The following is a 22,611-nucleotide window of genomic DNA, read 5'->3' as shown; positions in this document are numbered from 1 at the left end:
ACCAGGGTATTCGCAGGTCCTTAAAAAGTCTTAAAAAGTGTTAAATTTACTTTTTAAAATTTAAGGCCTTAAAAAGTCTTAAATATCTTAAATAAATTACAAGAAGTCTTAAATTACGTTTGCTGAGGTCTTAAATTTTGGGGCGTGAATAGAGGACACGCAAAAAACAGCTGAGTCAAAATCATCTCTCTCTCTCTCTCTCTCTCTCTCTCTACTCTCTCTCTCTCGTGCATTTAGCAGCTGAAGCTTGAGTTTAGTGTGAGCGTGTGCAGGGAAGTGCATTTTTACTGAACTTACGATGTTACACATGTTTAAACCTTTATAAACCCGTTAATCCGAAATGCAAATGGCATTATTTTGCGTCTCTAACTGTCGCTCCTGCTTATAATCGACAAAGCGGTCAACATTACAATTTGCAAGCGCGTGAGGTTGGTCGTTGCGCTTCCTTATTTTACACTACCTTTGACAATAATTGTAAAGCTAACAGAACTACTCAGCTGCAGATTTACACCTGTTATATCTCTCATCTCCATCTCTCTAGATGTAGGGCTGCCAACGCAATTGACACTGTTCTCACGCTCTCACGCCACACGTCCCTTTTCTCACGCAGTGATAACGTCGCGGAGCAAAGAGGACACTGACTGCGCACAGACAGACAAGACAGAGCAGCCTGCATGATGCTGCGAGTTACTCAGACCAATCGGGGGAAAACAACAGCAAAGCATCTCTCCCTCTCCTTCTCTTTCATAATTTAATCTGTTAACATTTTCAATACTTCTTGTCAACTTTAAACGGGCATTTTTAAGGTAACTGATGGGTTTTTATTTGAGATATTTCACTCAAAAATGAAAATTGTCATCACTTACCTTTATGCTGTTGCAAACCTGTATGACTTTCTTATTTCAGTGGATATCAAAAGGAGATATTAGGGAGTTTCAGTTGCCATTCACTTTCATTGAATGAAAAACAAGATGCAGTGACAGTGAACGGTGACTGTGACTAAACATTTTGCTTAACATCTCCTTTTTTGTTCCATGGCAGAGAAAAATTCATACAGACTCAAGGGTGAACAGTGATGACAGAAATTTCATTTTTAAATGAACTGCCCTTTAACTACCTGTTAAAGTATTTGTTAAAAGTATCTGCCAAGAAAAAAAATATAAATGTTATTCAGCACATGCTAGACCTTATTCACAGCAGCGATATCTTTTTTAACGACAATGACAACAAGGCTGTGCGGGATAGATGTACAGTCTCTTCGATGAGATGTACTGCAGTTTAAAGTGTTTTTGGATCGTTCCGTGTACAAAACATTGAAAAAATATATTTTCAAGGACACTCAGTAGACAAAAAACTCCAGACAACATGAGTTGTGGAAAATCAGTTTGGATATTGGAGCTTTTTACAGATTTACACCATGCATGCCATTGAAGAAATGGTAAGTCTATCCCTCACAGCCTCGTTTCCATTCCCATTAAAAATCAAACATGGCTCTACTGTGAATAAGGTCTATAGACCAATCCTCTTATTTACAGTAAGTGGTGGCAGAAAGCCCGCTGATTTGTTAGATTTGACAGATAAGAGGATTAAATGAAAGTATGACACAAAACCATCATAAATACAAACATATTCTTAATGATACAGTTACTATAATGATATGAGTTAATAACAAACATGTAATCATGTTCGCTATAAATTTATGCTGCAAAGTTGTGTTGAAACAATCTCCTCAGTCCAGTCAGCTCTGTTGATGATCTTGAAGCCACAGCAGTCAACTAGAGCCCTCGGAATCATTTTTCAACAATGTAATCCAACAAAAGTTTATTTTTTGTACATGGTTTTTGCCACCACTTCCGTGTTTGACATAAGTGGTGACATTGCCAAAGCATTGGTCTATTGCATCACGTCTTGCTGGAAAGCAAGTGACTAAAGAGAAGGGTCACAATATAGGCTACATCCTTTAGGCTACATGCATTCTTAATGATTTCATTTAGAGTTTTAATGTTGTATTAACTTATTAACACATAAATGCACAATAAAATATAAAATAAAAAAAATAAAAAAAACACGTCCAGAGACATTCAAGTAGCCTCAGTGGTTTTGTATTTACCAGCTAATGAATTAATGTGTATTTTTATTGCGAAAGTGGTCTTAAATTTGTCTTTTATTTGGCCTTAAAAAGTCTTAAAAAGTCTTGAATTTCATTCCTTCGAACCTGCAGATACCCTGTTTACAGATTCCTTTCGTCAGGCTCCTACTAATTAAACTACAACCATGTCTTGGAATTTATGAAGTCAAACAAAACAACTTACATTTTCCTTCAATCAGTGAGCATTACAAGAGTACAGATTTTACACAGATGGAAAACTGATAGCTTGGTCCATAATAAAGAAAATGCACCATAGTTCTTCCATAGTATCCATAGTTTTAACAATGATATTTGTAATTGTAATAGTTCATGGTAACCATGTAAAACCATGCATGACTCCTCACTACCATGGTTAGTAACTATGGGTTCTATATATAGAACTATGGCATTTTTGTAATGAAAAATCAGCAGTCTAAATACATTTAGAAAATTTTTCTGCCACAGCTACCATAGGTAATACGGTACAGTGTCACCACAGTAAATCCATGGTACATTTTTGTAAGCGTTGTGATCTGTGAATTGAAAAGCCTTCTAATTTATGTTTTCTTTGTCAGTGCCGTTTAGAATGTGGGGGCTGTTTGTTTTAAACTAGTTTCATCACCGAGACATAAGAGTTTTTTAAACGGGTATCTTATGTAGTGTGATAAAAATTATTTCAACGGGTTTTGCAGTCCCCGCCACGCATCTCACTGGTTCACAAGCACATTTATAATAGACTGTGCTGTTGAGACCTGTCCCTGAATTACCGCATCTACTCTGCCCTCGTGCTTCTATGATGAAGCCTTGTTAATAATTGACCCGTGTAGCGCTGTTTCATTCTGCTTTTGAAGCGAGCAAAATGCACTCCAAAACATACAGATGACAGGGGAAGGCTCATTTATATTCACGAAGAAAGCGCTAACTGATTATTCAGTGAAACGTTGCGATCCCCTGCCATCCTACATTTCAGAAATAAGCTTGCGTGCCACTTGAAATGAAGCGAGTTTGACACGTGTTGTTATGTGGTGACGTCACTGTGAGTAAGTACGTGTATTTGTGTGTATGTGGTAGGGTCTCTTTCGCAGTGTACAAAGTGCACAGCTGACTGGGGCTGGCAAGCATTATGTTGCGTCAAGAATATTAAATGAACGTGAAATCCCAACAGCGGTGCTCATAATTCAGCAGTAGCACAGCGCCGCTGCAAAATGCACATAGGGGAAACACTGCAATATCACAAAAACAAGAGTGCTGTTGAACTGAATATATTGAATCCATGCTGATATTCAGTATAACAGGACAATTGCTTCTGTGATTTTTTTATACAACCTTTCTATAAATAGATTTACATTTTTAGGTACAATATTGCCACTTATTCTTTTCTATTTTTGCTCCACTAATGAAAATAGTACCAAATGAATCCAAATCAGGATCAAACATTGCATGTCGCAGAGAAAGCACATACAGCTGCAAACACAGACAAGTGGAGTGACACAAACAGTGAACTGTCCCTATGCCATTTTACGTAAAATCAGTACTCTTGGAATGCTGCATGTCCAATCAGATTAGACGACCAGAACTACCTTTTGAATAATATAGTAAAAGAAAGTAGCCTAATGTTGTAACTGATCCAATATTTGTTGTTATTCTGCTTTCTGCATATCATAATTAATTTCTTATTGATATTTATTTTATTTTTTTCCTCAGGCACTTATGTCACTCAAGTTACTGCCCAGGATGCAGATGATGAAATGTTTGGCTACAGTGCAAAGCTGATCTACAGCATCAGCCAGGGTCACCCATACTTCTCTGTAGAACCAAATACAGGTCAGTCCACTTTGAGCTGTTATATCATAATCAGTCTTCTCAGAGATTGGGCGATAGACACAGAGAGTGTGAGTATCTGTATATTATTTCAAATCTGGCATGCGCTGCAGCTCTACCACTCAAGCATTTTAGCCAAGTGAATTTGCCCAGCAAGTTTAATCATTGCTAATGTGTGCCCTGGAACATTTCCCACAAAGGTCTTTGTTTAAACAAAAGAGAAATAGAAACACAAAAGCTCCCATGGCAGATTAGTGTTCAGCTTAACACTTATATGCTTTAGCCCAGATGGGATGCGAAACAATGATGTCCATGTCACACCAGAGCACATAAATCCTAAAACCAAAAAATGGATATTCATTAGAGGTGGGGGTTAATCTGGGAATATTTGTGTCATTCAAAGACACAGCAGGGCCTGGATCCTTAATGACTTACATAAATGACTGGATTTATCTTTTGCCTTTTTGAGCTATCAGAGACATCCAGCATATTCATATTTAATGTGCAATGTTCTGATTTTCAGAACATTTATCATCATTAATATTAAATGATTACTGTTGTACACTTGTACATTATGTGTGGGATGATACAGTGGGGATCATATGTTTGAGTCCACATTGAAAATCTGAGAATCATTATCTAATTTAAACATGGAAATAAATGGAAACTTTTAGAATTATGAAAATAAACAAAGAACCATTATGTTAAATAAATAAGACATGGATTCTGCACAATTTCTAGGTCACTAAACAAGAAGCAAATTTGGGAAATTGACCAATTTAACTCCTTTTCACAAAAGGTCAGAATTCATTTCTTTGATTAAAGCAAACAAGATTTCCATCTTGTGTGCTTTGTTTTGTACAAACTCGTGGAGTTCATGACAGCTTGACTGCATGCATTCCTGAAAGCAAAAGGGAACATATCAAATACTAAGACATTCTTAAATACATGTACATTTTACACTCAAAACTTTATGCTGATAATGTAAATTTTGTAATACAAAAACTAACAAATTCAAATTAGAAAAAAAATTAAAAAAAATAGAGGCATTTTTATGTGGATTATTTTAAACCCCCAAAATTAAATTATTTGTCATTTAACTTAAATAATGTGCTTTGTGTGGTAACATCTAAATTAACTGATTTTATTCAAGTCAAAACTATTATTAAATATGTCTGACCCAACCTGACTTCATTAGATTACATCAGTGGTCATTCTTAAGGGTTAGATCAAGTAGAAATAGCTCATTATGGTAAAAACTGCACATATCCACATTTTACAGTGTTTAATATAACTTGTTAGAAAACAAAATTGAAAAAAAAATAAAAAAAAAAGAACAAGGTTAGAAAAATAAAAAAAGGTTGCCTTTTATTTTCAGGTCCTATGGTGTCTTACTCTGTTAGTGCTTGAGATCAGAATGGTTTTGCTTGTAAAACACTGCTCTTAACAATCCAAGGTCTTGTTTCTTCAGTACCTGCAGCAATCTCTCTCAGTCAGCATCTACTGCCTGTAGTAATTTCTGCAGCAAAATGTCAGTCTGAATGCATGTACACAATTAGGTCTGCTCTGTTCAAACACAAAAAGGACTCAGCTGCCACAGTAGTCTGGTGTCACCCATCTCGGAGTGTAAGAAACTGGGCTGGATGTTAATGAAACATGCATACATCAAAATAAACCATCTTTCCCCCAGGCATAATTCGGACAGCTTTGGGGCCTTCCGACATGGACAGAGAGCAGAGGGAGCACTACCAGGTGGTGATCGAAGCCAAGGACATGGCCGGCCAAAAGGGCGGCTTAACTGGCAGCACCACAGTCAATATTAGCCTTACCGATGTCAATGATAACCCCTCTCGTTTCACCCAAAGTAAGCATGCTTTCAATTGTTGGACACATTATTGTTTTAGCTCAACTGGTAGAGCACTGCACTAGCAATAACAAGGTCATGGGTTCGATTCCCAGGGAAATCATGAACTGATAAAACATATACTTTGAATGGACTGTAAGTTGCTTTAAATTATGTAAACCTGTGAATTTCAGAAAACTGATATTTGCACAAGACATTTGTTCCATATTTCTGATGATTCTTGTTTAAGTTTAATTACAGTTTAATCACAGTACACCAGCACACACCTAAGCAAATAGCAAGTCAGACAATCCATGATTAAATTCAAAGAAATGCAACCTACAAGCCTAAAAAAAAAAAAAGATAAAATGGATAAATTTTTGACCGTTGAGTGAAGGAAAATGGTTAGGGGCAAAGCTTACATTCTCTACTTCACCAATTGCGTGAGGTCTGTGTGTTAATCCTGATTAAATGGACAGAGTGGGTACAGCTCAGTTACTGTCTTGTGTTTCTCTTAATATATTCTATTCTTACAGCCTGCATGCAGATAGAAAATGCCTGGAATTTCTGTCATGTTAATCAGAGGAATGCAGGCTATGAGCCCAAAGCAGATTTATAACAGACAGTAAAGTATCTATCATGTTTTCCTTTCATTACAGTAAAGAGTGTGATAGAGGCACACCAAGAGTATGTCAAGAAGTTTTAAAAATGACTTTAATTGGCAACAGTTTTAGTTGTGGTTATCAGATATGTTGATTTAATTTCTGAATGCAGACAATCATACTTGACTCATTCCTCTGAATCCTTAATGTAGTTTTACAACCTGGACTCAGAAACATGTAAATTATCTCCCAGCATGCTATTGTAAGTGTTTACATTTGATTCTCTCTCAAGAAAAAATAATTAATTAGGGTTTAGTTTAAAAATGTGTGAGATTGTCAGACCTGTGGCACCAAGGGTTGTGTGTTGCTCACAACATATAAAGAGCTGTTGTGCTCATGGGGACCCAAATTCCAGCCCTTCCTTTGTTTATACAGTATATACAGAGTATATACTATGTATACACTCATTTTACACTTTATTAGAAACACTATGGTCCTATTAAAGTGCTCAACATGGTCTTCTGCTGTTGTAGCCCATCTGTTCAAGGTTCGACATGTTATGCATTCTGAGATGCTATTCTGCTCACTACAATTTTACAGAGTGGCTATTTGATTTACTGTATCCTTTCTGTCAGATCGAACCATTCTGGCCATTCTCCGTTGACCTCTGTCATAAACAAGGTGTTTCTGTCCGTAGAACTGCCGCTCATTGGATGTTTTTTGTTTTTGGAACCATGCTGAGTAAACTCTAGAGACTGTTGTGCATGAAAATCCCTGGAGAATAGCAGTTACAGAATTACTCATACCAGCCCATCTGGCACCAACAATCATGCCACGGACGAAATCAGTTAGATCACATTTTTCCCCCATTCTGATGGTTGATGTGAACATTAACTGAAGTTCCTGACCTGTATCTGAATGATTTTATGCATTGCACTGCTGCCACACAATTGGCTGATTAGATAATCACATGAATAAGTAGGTGTACAAGTGTTCTTAATAAAGTGCTCAGTGAGTATATATACAGTATATATATACTGTATATATGAGCAACAAACCCTGACATGAAAATTATGTTCCTCAGGTATATATCAGTTCAGCGTTCCAGAGCTCACTGAGGCGGGAGCATCAGTTGGCAGGATAAGGGCTGTGGATGCCGACATCGGCAGAAATGCGGAGATGGACTACACCGTTGTTGGTGGAGATGGCCTAGACATGTTCGATATCATCACAGACCGGAATAACCAAGAAGGCATACTTACCATTAAGAAGGTAAAGAAGATTTTTCTTTTGAAACTATATTTTATATCTATCAGTGCATGCAAGCAGGATCCAAATTTAACACTCGACAAGCACCATATGCAAAAAGTAAATTTGTACCATAATACATGGTTTAAATTGAGAAGAACGATAGTCTAACCCCTAACTTATGTCTATGAAAGAAAACATCTGTTGCCACTCGCACGTCTTTTAACAACTTCTACCTCAGTGGGAGATTTACCAACATAAGTTTATTTGGGATGCCTAAAGTTTTTTTTTTTAAGGATCTCCATGTGGCGACACATATGTGAAATATTAAGGGGACAGTTCACCCAAAAATTACAAATCTGTCATCATTTACTTAACCTCATGTTGCTTTCTGTCTTCTGTGGAACACAAGAGATGTTGGGCAGAATGTTAGCCTCAGTCATCATTCACTTTCATTGTATGGAAAAAAGATATGAATGGTGATTGAGTCTAACATTCTGCATACAGTCGCATTTCTTTTTATGTTCTACAGAAGGAAAGAAAGTCATACAGGTTTTCGAACAACATGAAGGTGAGTAAATGTTGACAGAATTTTAATTTTTGGATGAACTATTCCTTTAAGCCACCAAAATATGATTAACCAAATTGCAATGTGTCTGAACGTTTTTGTGAAAAATGCTGTTTCACTGAGAGACCGAAACTGGCTAATTGCATATAAACTCAGCAAAAAAAGAAACGTACTCTCACTTTCAACTGCTTTTATTTTCAGCAAATTTAACATGTAAATATTTGTATGAACATAAAAAGATTCAACAACTAAGACATAAACTGAACAAGTTTCACAGACATGTGACTAACAGAAATGGAATAATGTGTCCCTGAACTAAGCGGGTATCAAAATCAAAAGTAACAGTCAGTATCCGGTGTGGCCACCAGCTGCATTAAGTAATGCATTGCATCTCCTCCACATGGACTGCACCAGATTTGCCAGATTGAGACTGAGATTGCCTGCAGTGACAACAAGCTCAGTCCGATGATGCTGTGACACACCGCACCAGACCATGACAGACCCTCCACCTCCAAATCGATCCCGCTCCAGAGTACAGGCCTCGGTGTAACGCTCATTCCTTCGACGATAAACGCAAGTCCAACCATCACCCCTGGTGAGACAAAACCTCGACTTGTCAGTGAAGAGCTCTTATTGCCAGTCCTGTCTGGTCCAGCAAAGGTGGGTTTGTGCCCATAGGCGACGTTGTTGCTAGTGATGTCTGGTAAAAACCTGCCTTACAACAGGCCTACAAGCCCTCAGTCCAGCCTCTCTCAGCCTATTGCGGACAGTCTGAGCACTGATGGAGGGATTGTGCATTCCTGGTGTAACTCAGGCAGTTGTTGTTGCCATCCTGTACCTGTCCTGCAGGTGTGATATTCGGATGTACCGATCTTGTGCAGGTGTTGTTACACGTGGCCTGCCACTGTGAGGACGATCAGCTGTCCTTCCCATCTCCCTGTAGCGCTGTCTTAGTCATCGCACAGTATGGACATTGCAAATTATTGACCTGGCCACATCTGCAGTCCTCATGCCTCCATGCAGCATGCATAAGGCACGTTCCCGCAGATGAGCAGGGACCAGATGAGCATTTTTCTTTTGGTGTTTTTCAGAGTCAGTAGAAAGGTCTCTTTAGTGTCCTAAGTTTTTATAACTGTGACCTTAATTTCCTACCATCTGTAAGCTGTTGGTGTCTTAACGACCGTTCCACATGTGCATGTTCATTAATTGTTTATGGTTCACTGAACAAGCATGAAAAACATTTTTTAAATCCTTTACAATAAAGATCTGTGAAGTTATTTGGATTCTTTTTTTGCTGAGTTTATGATGCTGTGAGTGACAAAATGACCTGTGTTGTTTGACAACAAAAACAACAAAATAATTGCAAGCATAGGGACAAAGTGTTGAAATGCAAAATACAGTTTCATGGCAGGTAAGTCAAATTTGGCCAGTACATTTTGTCAGTTCACCCGCCATTCACAGATGTGGCAAAAAGTTAAGTTTACACCCTGCATGCAAGTCTGAAGAGCTTGTTTTTTAGTATAAATCTTTTTCAACGGATAACACGAAGGGACTTTTTTGCATTATGCATGACCCGAAGGCTGAGTGGGTTGTTTACTCCTGTGAATATGTTTCTATTGCAGCCTCTTGACTATGAGAAAAAGAAATCATACACGCTTCAGATCCAAGTGCAGAACACACATCCAGACCCGCGCTTCCTGAGCCTGGATGCTAAGGACGTGGCCACAGTCCGGGTCAGTGTGGAGGATGTGGATGAGCCCCCTCAATTTGAAAAATTCAATTACATTTTAGAGGTGAAAGAGGACGCAGCTGTGGGAACCGTCCTAGGATCAGTCAGTGCCGTGGACCCAGACATAAGACGCAGTCCGGTCAAGTAAGTACCTTGCATTAATATCATCTCATCACAATGGGTCTCATTCACTAATAATTGCATAAAAGTGTGCATAGAAAAGGGTTCTTGCACAAAATTCACACCTGATTGGCCCATTGTTAGTAATTAGCATAATACACCAGTGGCGAATTTTCAGGGCCAGCAAAGCCTTTTCTGCTGGCCTAACATGCCAAATAAATAAATATTTTTCATCCTTTCATTCTCAATCACCTTTTTTCCTACGTATTTTTAATCGCTTTCCACTCTTAATTAATCTACAAACAAATAGAGAAAAACGAAAAGTTTATCCATTCAGAATTTATTCCTTGATGCTTACAAGTAAAGTGTGACAACTGTTTCACAAATCACATCCTGGAAGCAGCGCGTGAGTCTGAGCTCCACCCCCTCAGGCCTTCAGAATTTCTTCAGAATTCCTCAACAGTGCAAATGAATGAGCATCTAAGTCAGATTGTCAGATTCATCAGCCAGTCAGATTGATTTATTTGTTCTTGGTGGGTGTGATCTTTAGGATATGTCCCTGTTGAGGCCTTCTAGCTGGCCTTAAGTGACGCAATCACGCTTTAAGTGACGTAATTTGAAAGCGAAGAGGGCGAGATCTTGCTGAAGAGTCGACTGTCATTACTGCCTCTATTGCCATTGAGAAAGAGATCCTTATGGATTTAAAAACCTGAGATGTTCTGCATGACCATGTGATTGCTTAATTTATTAATCAGGAAAGGAGGGCTGATTTTCACTTCAAGCAATTGGTAAGTGCTTTTTGCATTGTTATTGTAACATCAGGAGTTTTCTAAGTATAAATTAGGCTGCTTGAGAATTCAGTGTCGTATCAAGTTTTTAAAAGTTTTGATTTTACAACTTTCTACTAGGAAAAGTGTAATGGAATGCATCTTGAAGTGAGAATTACAGCTTGTAGGCTCGTGCAGAATGTACTGTAATACACAACCAAACCATTAACATATCAGAATCAGAATCAGCTTTATTGCCAAGTATGCTTACACATACAAGGAATTTGTCTTGGTGACAGGAGTTTCCAGTGTACAACAATACAAAAACAATACAAAAACAGCAGCAAGACATAGATAATAATAAAAAATAAAAAAATAGTTCTACACATACGTACATACACGCACAGACACACACATACATACACACATACACATACATAGTTCAATCTAATACAAATCTGTTATCTGTTATGTACAGTGCAAATATTTTTTTTTTTTTTTTCAGAGGAATGAAATGGCAGAAGAGGTTGGATGTGTTGGATAAATATAAAAAAGACTAAACTGTGTATTGCACATAATTATTGCTCAATGGGGCAATTTAACTGTTCATGAGATGGATAGCATGGGGGGAAAAACTGTTCCTGTGCCTGACGGTTCTGGTGCTCAGATCTCTGAAGTGTCGGCCAGAAGGCAACAGTTCAAAAAGGTAATGGGCAGGGTGAGTGGGGTCCAGAGTGATTTTTCCAGCCTTTGTCCTCACTCTGGAAGTGTATAGTTTTTGAAGGGGGGGCAGGGGGCAACCAATAATCCTCTCAGCAGTCCGAATTGTCCTTTGTAGTCTTCTGATGTCTGATTTCATAGACAGTTACTGAAGTGCAGAGGACAGACTCAATGACTGCTGAGTAGAACTGTATCAGCAGCACCTGTGGCAGGTTGAACTTCCTCAACTGGCGAAGGAAGTACAACCTCTGCTGGGCCTTTTTCACAATGGAGTCAATGTGTGTCTCCCACTTCAGGTCCTGTGAGATGGTAGTGCCCAGGAACCTGAATGACTCCACTGCTGCCACAGTGCTGTTTAGAATGGTGAGGGGGGTCAGTGTTGGGGTTTTCCTCCTAAAGTCCACAATGATCTCCACCGTTTTGAGCCTGTTAGGCTCAAGGTTGTTTTGACTGCACCAGACAGCCAGCTGTTCAACCTTCCTTCTGTATGCAGACTCATCGTCATCTCGGATGAGGCCGATGACAGTGGTGTCATCTGCAAACTTCAGGAGCTTGACAGAGGGGTCCTTGGCGATGCAGTCATTGGTGTAGAGGGAGAAGAGTAGTGGGGAGAGCACACATCCCTGGGGGGCACCAGTGCTGATTGTACAGGTGCTGGAAGTGAGTTTTCCCTGTCTCACAAGCTGCTGCCTGTCCGTCAGAAAGCTGGTAATCCACTGACAGATAGACATGGGAACAGAGAGTTGGTGTAGTTTAGTCCGGAGAATAGCTGGGATGATGGTGTTGAAAGCCGAACTGAAGTCCACAAAAAAAGGATCCTTGCATATGTCCCTGGTCTGTCCAGATGTTGCAGGATATGATGCAATCCCATGTTGACTGCATCATCCACAGACATGTTTGCTCGATAAGCAAATTGAAGGGGATCTAGAAAGGGTCCAGTGATGTTCTTCAGGTGGGCCAACACCAGTCTCTCAAATGAATTCATGACCACAGACGTCAGGGTGACAGGTCTGTAGTCATTAAGTCCTGTGTTTTTTGGTTTCTTTGGGACAGGAATAATGATTGAGCGTTTGAAGCAGCACAGGACTTCACACTGCTCCAGTGATCTATTGAAGATCTGTGTGAATATGGGGGCCAGCTGGTTAGCACAGGATCGAAGACACGCTGGTGAGACGCCATCTGGGCCTGAAGCTTTCCTCGTCTTTTGTTCCACCGCCTCTCGTTTTCCCCGTTAACTCCGCAGTGCGATCCGCTCTGAACAGATGAAAGCCTGGCAGATGTAATGCACTGTCCGGAATGGCTTCACTCAGCCAGGTTTCTGTGAAGCACAAGGTAGAAGAGGTTGAAAAGTCCTTGTTTGTGCAGGTGAGGAGATGTAGTTCATCCGTTTTGTTAGGAAGAGAGCGGAGATTCGCAAGATGAATGCTCGGCAGCGCTGTTCAAAAGCCGTGCCGACGAAGTTTGACCAGTGCACCGGCTCGTCTCCCTCGCCTGCGTCTCATAGCGCATTTAAACAATACAGCCGCGCCTCCGACTTAAATGTCCAGCAAAATGTCTGAATATTCAAAAACCGGGAAAAGACTGTCTGGTATAAGCTGTTGAATGTTCAGCAGTTCGTCTCTGGTAAAACTGACTGGAAAAAGATTACTAAACACAGGACAAACAAACAAAAACAATAAAACAATAGGAGCGCTCCACACCGAGATGGGCATCTCCAGGTGCCATCATGATGTATATATATATAAGAGCTCCTGTACAGCCATTTGTCATTCTCTACAAACATATCCTTATGCTGTCGCCTGAAAGCACACAGTGCAAGGTCTTATATATATATATATATATATATATATATATATATAAACATTTCACTTCAACACATTTCATGTTTCCAGGGCCACTGGGAGTCTGTGATTGTTGTGCACATGTGGATTGAGCAAATATTATCCTAAATTTACAAAAAAAAATTTTTTTTGCAAACTTATTGACGCACACAGGTTTTACACCCAAAATCTGTGTAAGCATGGTTAGTGAATGCAACTGCATTGTTTCCATATATCATTTCACCTCCCTCCTACTGTGTCTGTATTTACAAGATCACTGCAAATCTGGTTAAATATAGATTTTCCAACACACTATAGTTTGACTGTAGCTTGCAAACCACTTGAACATTTTTTTTCAGTGACATTTTTATACCCGCAAAACCCTGATTAATCTGTTTAAAGCTATGGCGATATGAGCTTCACATTTAATTCAAGGGGTCCTTCAATCGCAGCATATTTATGACATAATTGTAATAAACTTCAATTATGAGAATAAATGAGGATATTATCACTGTCCAAAGCGCCCTAATAATAAAGCTGATGTGGTGGGCTCAGGAGGACAATAAATGGATGGTTTTCCCTGCGGAGTGCACAGTAAATAAGAACACAGAGTGTGCAAAGTGCAATTAAAAAGCCCTCTGCAGCAGAGAACAGGACTTCAGGGCTGGTAATTATCAGGGACACGTGCAACAATGTCGCTCGCAACATCGGGAGGCTAATTAGGAAATTTAACAATTCCACTGATTGATTGCATTTGAAAGCAATATTGTGAGCTACTACTAAATGAAGAAAAAATGGGAGCTGGACATGTGCAAGCTCATGGCAGTGTGATTTTAGTTCTAGCTCTGGTGTGCATCAGGACTGGTGTAAGCTTCCTTATACACATGTGTGGCAGGGCGGAGAGCGGGGCCGGGTCATGATTCCGCACACCCAGCCCCTAATAAGGTTGATTAAGCCTGAGAGGGATAAGGCCGACCAGAGATGGCAGTGAGACAGAGAGAGAGTTATTGACAGCTGTGTGTGTGTTTGTCTTTTTGGTTAAGTCTCTCATTAAATTATCATTTATATTGTCATGCCGGTTCTCGCATCCTCCTTTCCATTTACCTTGTTACACTGGTGTCGAAACCTGGGAAGGAGGAGGGATGCACCGTAGTAGAGTTCTCTCCAAGAATGAAACATGCTTTGGTACGAACATCCGCACCGCGCATCAGTGTGCTGCAGAGATCAGCATGATTCAGTCGGGCTTCACACGATATCGTGGCTGCTGTCAGAGACGTTAAAACTTATGTGACCCATTTGAATAAAGTGAACATTCTAGTATAAAGCTCTATATGGAGGAGGTTGAACCTCTTAAACTGCTAGACAGCCCTGACATTATTAATAGCACTGACAGGTAAAGAGACAACAGTGTAAAATGCATCAATTTCAAGTTGATTTCGAACCTTGTCGATTTCAAGGTTTTTAAAATACACATCAAAACTAAAAGGTTAAAATAACTGCATTAGCACTGACTGGTATATTGTATAGATGCATATTAAATTGATTAGGGTGAGTCTATAAGACTTTTTGCATTTTGATAACTTTTAGTGAATTTTTAACCTAGGACTTCTTTACTGTTAGTCTTGTTTTACTGAAACACTGAATGACCAAGTCTCATGTACAACCACCGGCCAAAAAACTGAAGGGGACAGACATTCTGGATTTCTTTCATTAGGTCATGTGTGTGACAACAATTATCTCATGTCATAGTATACATCTAAACAATGATATTGTTCTTTGACGTGTTGTTTGGTTATTATATTTAATTTAGATTAATGGTAATGTTTGTGGCATATATAAAAAACAAACAAAACGTGTTATAACGTGAGGAAGGAGGTCACGGGAGGCTGGATCTAGGTGCAGCGAAACATACTTTAATAAAATAAACCAAGTACAAGATAGGGTAAACCACAGGAACAAAGAAAACATACACAGGAGATCAAAACACAGCAACTTACAAGGAATGAGCAAACAACAGGGCATTAAATAGACAAAGACTAATGAGTGAATGGAACACAGGTGAGAACAATGGGGAACAGCTGGAAGTGATCAGGGCAGGGGATTATGGGAAGTGTAGTCCAGGTGGAACAGATGGCTGGACGAATGTTTGTAATTATTGACAGCAGTGATTAAATTATATGATAATTATTTTATTTAATATGAAAATGTTCATTCATACATGGTTTCTACATTTTAGTTTATTAGTTAATTAGCAACTAAATTAAAATGCTGATGTTTCTTAAAAGTTCAGTTGATATGCTTTATTTCAAATTATATCACATATTCTTTAAAACATAAAACATATCAAACAAAAACTGTGAAGAGTGGCTGATGAGATTTAGAATGTGTGTCCCCCAGTTTTCAGATAGTCCTACGCCTCTGCCTAAAATCCCCTTACATGTAGTAAAATCATTAACATATGGATTTGAGAGGCTTGCTGCTTTTATAAAATGCCAGGAACAGCAGCAATATGATAAAAGACACCAATAGTCAATAAAAAGTAAAATTTTATAATCAGAATAAGCAATCCTTCTGCCAATTAAAATTTAAGTTCATTATCCTAACTAATCCTAAGTTTGTTGTTTCCAAACAACATGGCATATTAATATAGAAAATGAGGTCACAGATGTACATGTATAGTCATTTAATAACGGCTTACAGCGTTTCTTAACCAGTCAGAATTTAGAGTCTAAACTATCTGTTTTATAATTACAGGTATACCATTGACCGACATACAGATGTGGACCGAATTTTTAGCGTCTATGCTGGGAATGGATCTATATACCTGCAAAGGCCTCTGGACCGAGAAGAATCTTCTTGGCATAACATCTCTGTGATTGCAGCTGAGTTCAGTAAGTAGTCACCAGTCAGTATGCTATACAGATGAACTTTGCAAGGCTCACAGCTGCAGTTCATTTGGAATGAATTTATGGGGCTAAGCTCAAGATATTCAGCATTACATTTCTCCAATAAGATTTCCACATTTCATTTACCATGACAGTTTATATTGAGTAAATATATGAGTTTACTTCTTTTAAATTAGAAATCCAGTTTCCTCCTGTGCCTCCAATAAAATTAACGTCTAGTATCCCAAGTTGACTGCCATCATTTGTCACATCTTTTTAAAGGGATAAAAGTTCTGTCATCACTTACTCTCATGTTGCTCCAAATGCGTATGACTTTCTTCCGTGGAACATAAAAGGAAATGTTATGACACATTTTTATATTGTCCCTTAGACAACCCTCAGCAGACCAGCCGAGTACCCGTGTACATCCGCATACTGGATGTCAACGATAACCCCCCTATGCTGGCATCCTTCTACGAGACGTTCATCTGTGAAAACGCCAAAGCAGGCCAGGTAAAGAGTGCTTTTAAGTATATGTTTCCCATTTTATCTGCCACATTGTCAGTTTCGATGTAAGATTAGGGGGTCCACTTCTCCTGTTTGGTCGGTGGATGGATGTGTCAATTTAAAGCAGGAGCGTCTGTTAAACAGTGTGTGACCTCTACAGAACTCACACCTCCGAAGAGAGATAGAGACCAGTGATGAGTATTTCTCCTTCATGGATTAGATGGCAGAGCTTTTTTCTGACAGTCTTGATGAGATTATGTGTCATGGTGGATGACAGGAGCTGTCACGTAACTTCATAATAACTGTCCACCTCTCCACCATTTCATGACTTTTCATGTATCCCTCGTTGTCCGTCATCACCCAACTCATTGACCCACCCACCCACCTCAGCATCTGGCAGAACTGTTAAACCTGGTGTGTGCCATGTTTTAGTTACTGGGCTCCACATAGAGCTAAAGAATGTACATAGGGCTTTTCAATAAACTGAAGTATCATAACTCAACAGGGGAGACCTAATAACACTTTAAATATCTTAATCAGAATCAGAATCAGCTTTATTGCCAAGTATTCTTACACATACAAGGAATTTGTCTTGGTGACAGGAGCCTCCAGTGTATAACAATACAAAAACAATACAAAAACAGCAGCAAGACATAGATAATAATAAAAAATAAAACGAATTATACACATACGTACAGACACACACATACATACAAATGGGTAGTGCAAATCTAATACATTCTGTTATGTACAGTGCAAATACAAATATGTTTTGTACAGTGCAAAGGTTTTTTTGTTTTTTTTCAGAGGAATGAAAAGGCAGAAGAGGTTGGATGTGTTGGATAAATATAAGAAAGACTAAACTGTGTATTGCACATAGTTATTGCTCAATGGGGCAGTTTAACTGTTCATGAGATGGATAGCCTGAGGGAAAAAACTGTTCCTGTGCCTGACGGTTCTGGTGCTCAGAGCTCTGAAGCGTCAGCCAGAAGGCAACAGTTCAAAAAGGTAGTGGGCAGGGTGAGTAGGGTCCAGAATGATTTTTCCAGCTTTTTACCTCACTCTGGAAGTGTACAGTTCTTGAAGGGGGGGCAGGGGGCAACCAGTAATCCTCTCAGCAGTCCAAACTGTCCTTTGTAGTCTTCTGATGTCTGATTTCATAGCTGAACCAAACCAGACAGTTATTGAAGTGCAGAGGACAGACTCAATGACTGCTGAGTAAAACTGTATCAGCAGTGCCTGTGGCAGGTTGAATTTCCTCAGCTGGCGAAGGAAGTACAACCTCTGCTGGGCCTTTTTCACAATGGAGTCAATGTGGGTCTCCCACTTCAGGTCCTGTGAGATGGTATTGCCCAGGAACCTGAATGACTCTGTACGGCTTTACTGGTTGTTTAGATCAGTGTTACTATCAGAAATAATTGATAATTATTTCTTTAGTTATTAAATAATATTTTAATTTATTTATTTAATCTTAACTCATTAAAACCTCATATGGGGCTCCAGTAAATGTAGTGCACTATGTTTAGGAGCGGGTTTGGTTATTAGCAATAATTAATAATTATCAAAGATAATTATTAATTATTAAAATCAATGGAAAATTTATGAGAATCAATGTTAGCTTTTCCTAATCCTTTAAATCAACAATTATCAAAGATAATCATTCATTGTTAACATCGATGAAACATTAATTACAATTAACACTAGGTTATTGATCATTCAAATTCAACAGTCATCAAAGATAATGATCAATTATCAAAAATCAATAGAATATTAATAAGGATTAATTTTGATGGGGCACCACCCTGGAATCAGGGACTAATAACCAGATAGTATAACAGTCTCAATATTAGATTGTTTTCTTAGGAAAATCGACATCCGAAAAATATCGATTTTCGGGAAAAAAAACATTGAATGAAGACTTGAATCCGAGCACTGACATCCCGTCAGCATGACACAGGTGTATGCAAAACAAACCAAAACACTTCTCTTTGTAATATAACAAAGTTTATTTATGCAGTAATATCAATTAATAATTAATACAATGCAGTCAATAAACTTCCGACTTACAACTACAAACTAAACAGTGATATGATTAGATATGGAAACTAAAATAATCCTATAACACATAAGGTGTGTGTGTGAGAGTGTGTGTGTGTGTGTGTGTGTGTAAGGAGGGACGTGCACAAAATGGCGGACGTGACTCTCGTAGGGAGTATGTCACGCGAGACTTCCGGCCAGGGAATATGGCTGCGAATGTGGGCGGAGAGAAACCAGTCAATGGAAGCTTAGGGACAAAACTGAGCTTTATCACGAAGCTATCTACTAGCCAAAAATGTGTGCCAGAACGTTTGTGAGGGGTCGCGCAAGTGTGTGTGTGGTTAGTACGAGAGAGATAGAGAATTAAGTGACGGCCCCAAAGCCGATTTCGCGATCGTGGGAGATAAAGCATCTGTTAGTTTATCACTCAGAGACGCGGTGGACGGCTCATAAAACGTCCCGCGTTCTTTGATTCTTTAATGGATAAACTCAGTTTGCCGGTCTCACCCGCGATGGCGGAAAGCAAAACAGCCCAATGTGGTTGGACTACAATACAGCAAATCAAATTCGTGATAATTAATACCCTGAGTATTAAAAATGAGTGGACATGGCGGTCCGTATACTGTACAAGCAATAATGTTGATACAAAAGAATAACACACTATAATATTTTATCTCTGCCCAGACATAAACCTCTTATTTGAATCGCATGAGGATGCAGAATGTGTGTTCATCCGTCCTTTAACTCAGACTCAGTTCCTCAAGGCTTGGGTGATGACGGGAGGCGGTTTCCTTGCTCTGTCGGCGGGCGATACGGCTGCTGATTCTCGGCGGGCTGGCGGAGAAATCAGCGACATTGACTCGATTGAAGAGGGAAGAGAAATCTTTTCTCTTCACTTTTGCAGGCAAACGGATGAAGATGCAGATTGCTCGGCGGTCTCCTTCGGATCCGTTAGAGTGTTCGGTGGAACACAGAGTAATCTCAACTTGTCCAGCGAGATGGAGATTGTATGGCCACAGTTTCAAGTCGTACGTTACTTCCTTGTGCCACGAGGCTGCACCTGAGAGCAGTGATGAGCTGCATCTACACACGGCGAGCAAAGTTGCTGGAAGCAAATCCCGGAAGCATTTCAGAGGTATTTCTACTCCTGATGATGTCATGATTGAGGTGCGTTCTGTCATGTGCCTCATCCAATAGGAGTTCGATCCTTTAGTGAGCAAGGCTTCATGGGATTTGTAGTCTGTTTTGGACTCCCTTTGTTTGATTTTGGCGTGGTTTTTATCAGTAAGATTTATGACTTTTTATGTGGGGGCCTGAGTTAGGATTTACGACTGTGTTAGGCCTGCCTTTGTCTTCTATCTGACTGCATGAGGCCCAACAACTCCACTGCTGCCATAATGCTGTTTAGAATGGTGAGGGGCATCAGTGTTGGGGTGTTTCTCCTAAAGTCCACAATGATCTCCACCATTTTGAGCATGTTCAGCTCAAGGTTGTTTTGACTGCACCAGACAGCCAGCTGTTCAACCTGACAGTGGTGTCGTCTGCAAACTTCAAGAGCTTGACAGAGGGGTCCTTGGTGATGCAGTCATTGGTGTAGAGGGAGAAGAGTAAAATAGTTAAAGGAATAGTTCACCCAAAAAAATTAATTCTGTCATTATTTACTCACCCTAAGTTTGACATTATGACATTTGGTTATGAGACACACAAGAACCAATGAGGTGTAATGTTATTCATGTTCAACCTACGCATAGCCACAATATTTAATTTGGACGCTGCCATTGAAAGTTGATCAATGATTTAATTTGAGAGTGAATAACACCTTAAGTTTTGGTCTGTTCATCACAAAAGTGTTCGCATGGCTTCAGAAGATGTGGAATGATCAGTTGAAGTCAGAAGTTTACATACACTTAGGTTGAAGTCATTAAAACTAATTTTTTAATCACTCCACAGATTTAATATTAGCAAACTATAGGTTTAGCAAGTCATTTAGGACATCTAATTTGTGTATGACATGAGTTGTTTACAGACAGATAGTTTCACTTTTAATTGACTATGTCACAATTCCAGTGGGTCAGATGTTTACATACACAAAGTTAACTGTGCCTTTAAGCAGCTTTAGACAATTAGCCAATTAGCTTCTGATAGGAGGTGTACTGAATTGGAGGTGAACCTGTGGATGTATTTTAAGGCCTACCTTCAAACTCAGTGCATTTTTGCTTGGCATCATGGGAAAATCAAAAGAAATCAGCCAAGTGGGGGCCTGGGTAGCTCAGCGACTATTGATGCTGACTACCACCCCTGGAGTCATGAGTTCGAATCCAGGGTGTGCTGAGTGACTCCAGCCAGGTCTCCTAAGCAACCAAATTGACCCGGTTGTTAGGGAGGGTAGAGTCACATGGGGTAACCACCTTGTTGTCATGATTAGTGGTTCTCGCTCTCAATGGGACGTGTGGTAAGTTGTGCGTGGATCGCAGAGAGTTGCATGAGCCTCCACATGCAGAGTCTCCACAGTGTCATGCACAATGAGCCACGTGATAAGATGCGCGGATTGACAGTTTCAGAAGCGGAGGCAACTGAGACTTGTTCTCCACCACCCGGATTGAGGTGAGTAACCGTGCCACCACGAGGACCTACTAAGTAGTGGGAATTGGGCATTCAAAATTGGAAGAAAAGAGGATAAAAATAAAAAAAAAAAATCAGCCAAGACCTCAGAAAAACAATTGTGGACCTCCACTAGTCTGGTTCATCCTTGGGAGCAATTTCCAAATGCCTGAAGGTACCACGTTCACCTGTACAAACAATAGTACGCAAGGATAAACAACATGGGACCACGCAGCCATCATACTGCTCAGGAAAGAGACACATTCTGTCTCCTAGAGATGAACGTAGTTTGATGTGAAAGTGCAAATCAATCCCAGAACAACAGCAAAGGACCTTGTGAAGATGCTGGAGGAAATGGGTAGACAAGTATCTATATCCACAGTAAAACGTGTCCTATATCAACATAACCTGAAAGGCTGCTCAGCAAGGAAGAAGCCACTGCTCCAAATCTGCCATAAAAAAGCCAGACTACAGTTTGCAAGTGCACATGGGGACAAATATCTTACTTTTTGGAGAAATATCCTCTGGTCTAATTAAACAAAAACTGAACTGTTTGGCCATAATGACCATCGTTAAGTTTGGAGTAAAAAGAGTGAGGCTTGCAAGCCAAAGAACACCATCCCAACCATGAAGTATGGGGGTGGCAGCATCATGTTGTGGGGGTGCTTTGCTGCAGGAGGGACTGGTGCACTTCACAAAATAGATGGCATCATGAGGAAGGAAATTATGTGGATATATTGAAGCAGCATCTCAAGACATCAGCCAGGAAGTTAATGCTCAGTCGCAAATGGGCCTTACAAATGGACAATGACCCCAAGCATCCCTCCAAAGTTGTGGCTAAATGGCTTAAGGACAACAAAGTCAAAGTATTGGAGTGTCCATCACAAGCCTTGACCTCAGTCCGATAGAAAATTTGTGGGCAGAACTGAAAAAGCATATGCGAGCAAGGAGGCCTACAAACCTGACTCAGTTACAGCAGTTCTGTCTGGACGAATGGGCCAAAATTCCAGCAACTTATTGTGAGAAGCTTTGGAAGGCTACCCAAAACATTTGACCCAAGTTAAACAATTTAAAGGCAATGCTACCATATACCAACAAAGTGTATGTAAACTTCTGACCCACTGGGAATGTGATGATAGAAATAAAAGCTTAAATAAATCCTTCTCTCTACTATTATTCTGACATTTCACATTCTTAAAATAAAGTAGTGATCCT

At 39.6% G+C, this 22,611-nt stretch overlaps 1 protein-coding gene across 2 annotated transcripts in view; it reads left to right on the top strand.

Moving 5' to 3' along the window:
- The window catches only part of LOC127442358 (cadherin-6-like), a 56,849-nt gene that overhangs the window by 17,959 nt on the left and 16,279 nt on the right, over nucleotides 1–22,611 (top strand). For both annotated transcript variants that reach the window (XM_051700320.1, XM_051700319.1), the window contains exons 4-9: nucleotides 3,833–3,952; nucleotides 5,640–5,813; nucleotides 7,479–7,666; nucleotides 9,833–10,083; nucleotides 16,121–16,257; nucleotides 16,643–16,764. In XM_051700320.1, coding sequence (XP_051556280.1) covers nucleotides 3,833–3,952; nucleotides 5,640–5,813; nucleotides 7,479–7,666; nucleotides 9,833–10,083; nucleotides 16,121–16,257; nucleotides 16,643–16,764 — 992 coding nt within the window. The remainder of the gene's footprint in view (nucleotides 1–3,832; nucleotides 3,953–5,639; nucleotides 5,814–7,478; nucleotides 7,667–9,832; nucleotides 10,084–16,120; nucleotides 16,258–16,642; nucleotides 16,765–22,611) is intronic.

Source organism: Myxocyprinus asiaticus, chromosome 6 (genome assembly GCF_019703515.2).
Source record: "Myxocyprinus asiaticus isolate MX2 ecotype Aquarium Trade chromosome 6, UBuf_Myxa_2, whole genome shotgun sequence".
NCBI lineage: Eukaryota > Metazoa > Chordata > Actinopteri > Cypriniformes > Catostomidae > Myxocyprinus > Myxocyprinus asiaticus.
This window is presented reverse-complemented; position numbering and strand designations above follow the sequence as displayed.